At 36.1% G+C, this 8,823-nt stretch overlaps 1 protein-coding gene across 1 annotated transcript; it reads left to right on the top strand.

Annotated features, from left to right (window-relative positions):
- Positions 1 to 5,190: 5,190 nt before the first annotated feature.
- On the top strand, positions 5,191 to 6,120 carry LOC142142589 (olfactory receptor 13D1-like). Its single transcript, XM_075200468.1, has one exon. The coding sequence runs from the start codon at positions 5,191 to 5,193 to the stop codon at positions 6,118 to 6,120; it is 930 nt and encodes a 309-aa protein (XP_075056569.1).
- The last annotated feature ends 2,703 nt before the right edge of the window (positions 6,121 to 8,823 follow it).

Here is an 8,823-nt window from a genome sequence, read left to right as displayed (position 1 = left end):
GTTAAACCCAAAGTATTACAAACAGGTATATTTTGAGGCACATACTCTGCAAACTCCCTCATGGTTCATTAATATATTTTTAAAACTATGCTCTGGTTAATTCCACCGGGACTTCATTTACTTAGGAGGATAAGGAGCAGAATCTGCAAAAAGCTTTAAATATCACAAAATATTTCAGTTTTATTTACTTCATTCGGTATTATGATGAATAAAATATAAGACCATAAGAGTTTTTCTCCAGTCATAAGGATTGGGAAGACGAAAGCTCAATTATCAGTGTATCTAGGAACGAACTACACGGGGCACCCTGGGACATGGTAAGATAGTTCTCTCTGTTGTGTTATTACATCTTTATCCTGTGCTGTGTGAATTGATTATAAAGGTAAATATTAGTTTAAACAATATTGTTTTTACAATTAATTAAACTGACTTGCCTAAATATTCACTCTATTGGGACTAAATAATCAATTTTCTGTAAATTGTGCTTGGCAAGTTGTCTTTCAGGTATATAACTATATACAATAAGTGTGCTATTATATATATAACTATATATAACATGTGTTATATCTTTGTTCTTAACATAAGAGAAGCTACTGTGTATCGAACAGTTACTGTGAGCGTTACACCCAGAAGTTGCTGAGGATTCTACAACAATAACAGTAACAGGGCTAAGACAAGGGAGGAAACCACAAGTTACTGAATCAAGGATGTGCTGTAATATGCAATAGAGCAGTGTATTGATCAATGCTACTGTGTAAGTAACACCCTTCTTTTTATGAAGATTAAAGAGTGAGACATTTAGAGTAGTCTGGAAGAATTAGTGCAGAGGCACAAGAAAGTGTCTGTCTGTTTGAATGATATGAAAGGGTCTTTTGCTTTTGTATGCCAGGGGGAATTTCTTGGTTATTCATATGAGTCAGGGTCTGAAGGGATTTGACAATTAAAACACAACTCAGAATCCACAGCTGGCAATAGCCGGCCATACCTAAAATGGCTTTCATCTGGGAGACAGGCCTTGGAACTTTGAGAATGGCTTCTATTCTTTAGAGAGCCAGTATCCCACTTTGAAAATGTAAAATCTGTTTCTGCTTGCCTAAAGGCCCTATGTTTCTCAGAGGAAGACAGAACAGAACCGCTTTTGCAAACTTCAAAAGATAGTGAGTCTAGCAATGGATCATCTGCATACTGGACACGGAAAGAGTCTGTTGGAAAAAGAATGTCATCTAGGTCTTCCTTTAATATTGGTAAGAAGGGAATTGGCTTTCAATGTAGCCTTGCAGCACTGGTAAAGTTATATTGGGTGCTCCTGATAGGTGAATGCATATAGGAATTGTCTGTTAGGGTAAATAGGTCTACAGAAGAAACCACCATGAACATAAGAGTCTTAAGTGAGTTACAGGATAAAATAAGTGCTAGATTTGTAACAACAGGAAAAGCAGGTAGCAGGAAGTATAGGCAGGTAACAAGGTGATACTGGGAATGCCAGGAATAATGATACCTTTTAATAAAAGGCCCCATATTACAGACCTTATACCTTTATATACATGAGGAGACAAAGGACACTGATGGACTTCAGGTGGTGCAGCTTTCTGTAATTCAGATGACTGGTGGAAAGCTGAAACAGGTTGGTGTAAAAGTTGGGAAGTATTCCATGTACACTGGCAGAGGAACACTAAATAAATTCCATTCATGGACCAGAAATTAGTACATTCTAGTTTGCAGAATAATTTTCTTCCTAGGATGTTAACAGAAGGACTAGGGCTTAATTTGTAAGCATGATAATCAGATATAGTTCCAATGGTTATAGAGAGAGGTGGATAGACAGAATGGATGAAAGGCTGATTAGAAAGACCTACAACAGTGAAGGCTTCAAAGAGAGAGGAACAGAAGACATTTCAGAAGATTTCAATAGAGGCTCCTCTGTCTATTCAACATTCTACCTTTTACCTAGTATAGTACAAGAAACAGAATGAGCTAATTGGTCTAAGATATGCAATAGTTTTGTCACTGGTCCCAGGAAGTAGTCATTGAACCTGAAAACATTTAGATAAAGGGAAGGTTTATTCAGTTGTTGATTTATTGGGACATTGTGCCTTTCAATGATAAATAAAGCTCCAGGTCCAGATGGCATACACCCAAGGGTCCTTATGGAGTTAAACTCGGAAATAGCTAGACCGCTATTCTTAATTTTCAGAGATTCAATCTCATCTGGCTCAGTACCAAGGGATTGGCGAATAGCAGATGTGGTGCCATTGTTTAAAAAGGGGACGAGATCACAACCAGGGAATTATAGACCTGTAAGCCTGACATCAATAGTGGGGAAACTACTGGGAAGGTATTTTAAGGGATAGTGTTCAGGATTACTTGGTACGCCATAAAATTATTAGTGGGAATCAACATGGATTTGTGAGGGATAGGTCATGTCAAACTAATCTAATTAGTTTCTACGAGGAAGTTAGTGGAAACTTAGACCAGGGCAGCACAGTAGATGTGGTCTACTTAGATTTTGCAAAAGCCTTTGCCAGTGCCAGTGCCACACAATTTACAAAATTAGGGAACTGTGTCTAGGAATCAACATTTGTACTTGGATCGAAAACTGGTTAGAGAATAGGGAACAGAGAGTTGTGATAAATGGAACATTTTCTAATTGGTCAAAAGTCTTAAGTGGAGTACCTCAAGGTTCTGTGCTGGGGCCACTCCTTTTTAATATATTTATTAATGACCTTGGTGATGGTTTAGAGAGTAAAGTTTCTATTTTTGCTGATGACAATAAGCTCTATAAGGTAATAAAATTAGAGCAAGATGTATCTTCTCTATAAAAAAGATAATTTGGAACTAGAAAGGGTTCAGAGAAGGGCGACAAAATTGATAAAGGGTATGGAGTCATTAAGTTATGAGGAAAGGTTAGCCAGTTTAGGTATGTTTACTTTAGAAAAGAGGCGTCTAAGGGGAGATATGATTACTATGTACAAATACATTAAGGGTCAATACAGAGAACTTTCATGCAAACTTTTTACCCCAAGGACTATACACAGGACACGTGGTCACTCCCTAAGGTTAGAGGAGAGGAAATTTCACAACCAGCAAAGGAAGGGGTTCTTTACAGTAAGGGCAGTCAAGACATGGAATTCATTGCCAGGGAAGGTTGTGATGGCAGATTCAATAGATATGTTTAAGAAAGGGTTAGACAAATTTTTAGCAGAATGGTGTATCCAGGGATACGATCGTTAATTAAAATGTAGGACAGTAGTGGATATAGGGTAAAAATAGGACTGCAATATTGAGTCTGAGGGGATTTTCACAATTGAAACAGATTGGCGGTTGCTTACTCTGGATCAATTTCAAATATAAGTGCAGAATCGCAGGAGATTCAAAATAGGTTGAACTTGATGGACTGGTGTCTTTTTTCAACCTCATCAACTATGTAAATATTTAATTTCTGTAAACTTCATAAAACATATTTGCAGTCAAAATATTCAGCCAAAGTTTATCATTCACAATGTACCTATAAATTATAAATACATATAAGCATTGGCTAAGAATGGAAAGAAACTGCTGTATACTAAAACATTCATAAACATTTGTAAAGATACATACATATCTACTGTGTATATAAAGCTCACTTAAACATTTAATGTTGGATGGGAGGACCACTGTTGTGATTTGGGGTATGACTATGCAGGTTGGGGGCATGTTCACTTTTGTCCCAATTTATTAAGAATTCTTGGAGGAAGGGCTGGGAGGTAGAATATTAAGACTGAGGATGGGATATTAAGGAAGATAAGACCTAATGCCCAGACCCTGCTTTCACCACAATGCTTATGGCGCCAACGCATCATCATTCCCAATGTATGGGGTAATAAGGAAGGATGATATGTCCTTGATGGATTTGAAAGCATAGATGGGGACATATATAGAGAGAAGGGATATTAGAAGTAGTAATATGTAAGGTATTAAATATGTGATTCTTGATTTTTGCCATTTACTTAATTAGAAAAAAAGTTATAGATTTGATTGTAATTAAGGATTTGCCCCACTGTAGTATTTTGGGTAATACAAACCCTACAAATGTCCCTATTTCTATGAGTAAAATTACAAAGTTTAGTATAAAATGAAAAGCTCTATAAACAGTATAATAAAGCCGTGTGTTTTACATGATCAAAAGCTTCATCATTTAATAATATTAAATTCCTCAAAACATATTTAAGAATAAGTATAGTTCAGTTTCTTTTTAAATCATCACATTTTTTTACAGATTATTCCCGGCCTTTACTTGCCATGTTTTTATCTTTGTGCCATACAAAGAATTTGTTTATTAAATTATCATAAAAGACTAGGGTGAGATCAATGGGTGATTTTTTTCAGAAGTTCAATAAATAAATCACATTAAATACGTTTCTCATCATCCTCCAAACTTTCTAGCCGGTTACAAGAAAGTGGTGACTCCCGTACCCATGGAAGGAAATGGCAATAGTTGCAAAGCAATTAAAATATTATTGTGTAGTTGTTCCAGTATTGCCCCACAATTGTATTATAGCTTTTTATAAAAATAAATAAATAGAGGATTTGATCAAACTTGACCTTTGATAGATCTCTTCCTAAAAGTGAAAAATAAAATAACATTTTATCTGACAGATTGATGAGCAGGATACTGTAATAATGTAAATAAAAACAATGTAAGCAGGTTGTTTAATTTTGGACTAACTTGCTCACTAACTATTGTCATCCCTTCATTCCTGAGAAACAATTAGGTGGAGGTCACTCTCCTGGGACTATGACCATTACTGTATAATTACTGCTGGTGCCCAGTGTAGAAGCCTGTATGTAGAATGCTGAAGGACTCTAGATCCAAGCACCAATGCCTCCCTCAAACTTAGGTGTTGCATCTTGGATCCTCTAGCTTTCCACACATAGAAAGATTCTACTGAAGGTAATGATGGGGTCTCCAGGGGTTTGAGCCACATATAACTTCTACATCTTCAGTGCCAGGAGTTGCAACCCTGCCAGCATAGCCAAGTTGTTCACATTTGAGAACCATTTTAAGAAACTGTGTGACTTTCAAGCTTATGCAATTTTTTAAAATGAGTTTACTTTAGATGCTACAATGAGAAGATGGCTGTTTTTCAATTGTGATTCTTGTCAATTTATCTGCAGTATAACATGTCTCTATATAAATAGAAGTTACATAATATGGAAAGTGGAAATTCCAGCAAGGTGACAGAATTCATTCTTCTCGGGCTTTCAACAGACCCCAACCTACAACTCCCACTATTTCATTTCTTCTTGATCGTTTACATGACCACATTGGCAGGGAACCTTCTGCTGATAGTGGCTGTAAGAGGAGATCATCGTCTACACCATTCTATGTACTTATTTCTGGCCAATCTGTCTTTCCTGGACCTCTGCTACACTTCAATAACTGTTCCCAAGATGCTCGTGGATTTTCTGACTGAAAATAAACGTATTTCATTTGCTGGCTGCTTATTTCAGGTTTATTCTTTTCTTCTCCTGGGTGAAACAGAGTGCGTCCTTCTGGCTTTCATGGCCTATGATCGATTTGTCGCTATCTGCAACCCTCTGCGTTACAGAACAATTATGAAAACAGCGGCTTGTATTAAGATGATCAGTACATCGTGGCTGATTGGTTGTATCATATCATCTGTGGATATACTTGTTATATATCAGTTAAGCTTTTGTGGCTATAACACAATTAACCACTTTTTTTGTGAAGCTCCATCATTAATGCAACTATCCTGCAGTGACATTTCTTTAACAAATGTTGTGAAACTTGTAAGTAGTTGCATACTGCTTCTTCTTCCTCTTTCCTTCATCCTATATTCATATATTCACATCATCAGAGCTGTATTAAGGATCCGGTCCAGAAGACATAAAGCCTTTTCCACATGTGTTTCACATCTAACCATAGTGATTCTCTTCTACGGATCAGCCATATTCATGTATATGAAGCCAGAACACACAGGAAGCTTAGCAGACAAAATGTTATCTGTATTTTATACAATAATCACCCCAATGTTAAACCCTATGATTTATAGTCTGAGAAATAAAGATGTTCAGGGAGCTCTAAAAAGTATAGGGAAATATTTAGTAATTTCTAAGTAACACCATGTTATATACACACACTATATAATTTGAGTGTTTATTGGCTAATAATTAATGAATACTTTAGAAACCAATAATCTCTGCTCAATACTTTTGGTGCTATCAATTGAATTCTTGGATCCACTCACAGGGTCTATGAGACCATTATCAGAGCACTGGTTAATGGAACAGTGCAGAACTGAAATTGTTTGCTGATCAAGATTATTGTAATTAATTAATGAGGTGAATGCATCACCAGTTGCCCTATGAAAAAGGACTTTTTTTCACCACCTTAGATTTTAGTCTGGTCCTTTAGTTTCTAATGAGATAAAACACTTCCAACATGCACTACACTGTCTAGTAAAAAAGGAATTTATAAAAAAAAATGGGCAAAATCCTCAAATGTCTCAGCATGATAGACTGTGCTGGTTTTCTATATTATAGGAAGTGTTAACATGACTCTTGGGTCCCCTTGCTATGGTGAAAACCAGTCCACCAGCCCAATGATGAAAAGTACAGTGGGGTTTTGTAGCTGGTGTAATTAACAAGTTTGGAAACCTTGGAATGCAACTTTGCCACCCAAGAGGTCCAAGTATAATGGAATATGGTCTCTAAGATACCCATTATACCAAAAGAGTAACAACAATAACTACTACATGACTATATATATATACTTTACTTATTATTATTTATATATTTTACTTAGTTTTAATGTCAGTATGTCAGGATGGTAAAGTATTTGATACCATAAAGATTTCACACAGTGTCTTGTGACCCCAAGCACAATCTAAACAAAGGCCAGCTCTCTAGACACCAGCCATCTTTTCTAGCATTGGGCACACTGAACAGTGAAACAAACAGAATTTTATACCTGGCAGTGCTCCCACAGCCCTAGCTTGATGGGCAGGTGACACTCTTTAAAACGGAGTCCTCTCAGCTGCCTCTGTTTGATTAATCTTCCCGCAGACAGGCCCTGCAGCTGTGTGAAAAAGGCACTAACCATGTAAGTAAGCCAAATTTAAATTTTAACTATTATTGTGTTATACATATGTCTTCCATCTGTTTACCTTTAAACTAGGGGCACTGCTTCACAAATATGTTATATATATATATATATATATATATATATGTAGACTCAGGCAACATACTTTACTTATTTATTGATGTGATCCAGACCAAATAAAATATATATGAGTCCTAAAAAATTTCAGAAAAAGACCACCAGAATATAATGAAAACAAGGATTCCCTGGGATTCACCTTCTCCGCTAGCCAATCACAGGCTGCCCGAGACGGAACCCATTTGTGCCAACTGCTTGAGGAATGGGGCAGGAGATAGGCTGCCAGTTTTTAAATATTTTTTTATACAAATTGCAGCATCTGTTCTCTGAGCAGAGGTAACTGTTAATCACTTACAGTTCTATTCACATGTATTTTCTTTGCAAGTGACTGACACTTACGTCTACTCAGATTATTAATGCTGCAGATTACTGTTTGAAGTAATCTGCCATTCAGTGTAAACTACTCATTCCCACCGTGACCTCATGTATTTACAATGATCCAAGGAGCAAACCATATGCTTAGTCACTGTATTACAAATTAAATCTAGCAATTGTGTGTTTGACAACTATTGTAAATACAAAAATACAAAATTACCAATGACAAAAAATATTGTATAAAAAAAAGTTATAAGAATGTAGGTGTAAGTATAATTCATATCAAGAGTTTAGAAATGAACGAATAAAAAGCCACCTGGTAAAGAATATTACCATACTATGGAAAAACAACCAACCTATGTCTGCAGATTAATTAAAATCACTATATTAGAACATTATTAATACATGTCAGGAACAATAATACAATAAATTTATATTGGCAAGGTATAAGTATATAAGCACAACCGTACATGCATATAATACTACAGAACATACGTGATTGGTATTAAAGCTTTGGTTAGTTTACTTCTTGGTATTTTAGAGATCATCCAGACAGATGAAATCGTTCTCTTGTGAAATAAATCATATATCAAGAAATTACTTATTATGTCATCATTCAGAAGCTCTACAGATTTCTAGGCCATTAAATACAGAAACAAATTCTGTTCAGAATCAACAGTCACAACAACAGATCACTCTACAACCAGCCGAGATGATAGTGAATCCAGAACAGGTGAATGTCAATTAGGATGTAACTTGCTCTATGGTTTTTCAATGTAAAACGTAACAGAGAAACGTTCGGTGCTGTAAATGGTAGTCCAGTATTAATACACCAGATGAATTACTTCAATATCAGAGAGGTCACTATTGACTCCACATTAAATTCTAGAATAAATGTACCTGCAGTAGAGAGAATAGATTCTGTAATTAAGCGGGTATACTTGCTGCAATTAACTCCATGATGATTTCTGGAACAAAAAGTCCCACGGAGATGATCATTAAACAAACATATATCCAAACAACAAGTCATACCGTACAAGACATTTATGATGTATATTGTACCTCCAAGTTTCTTCAGGGAACATAGACCAGGGGGTTAATGTATCAAGCTGAGAGTTTTCCGGCAGGTTTGAAAAACCAATCAGATTCTAGCTGTCATTTATTTAGTGCATTTTGCAAAATGACAGCTAGAATCTAAGAGGTTGCCATAGGCAACATCTCCACTTTTCAAACCCGCCGGTAAACTCTCAGCTTGATACATTTACCCCCAGGTCTCATACGTAGATCCA

This window comes from Mixophyes fleayi, chromosome 3, assembly GCF_038048845.1.
Source record: "Mixophyes fleayi isolate aMixFle1 chromosome 3, aMixFle1.hap1, whole genome shotgun sequence".
NCBI classification, from domain to species: domain Eukaryota; kingdom Metazoa; phylum Chordata; class Amphibia; order Anura; family Limnodynastidae; genus Mixophyes; species Mixophyes fleayi.
The sequence above is the reverse complement of the archived record's forward strand: the minus strand, read 5'-3'. Positions and strand labels throughout refer to the sequence as shown.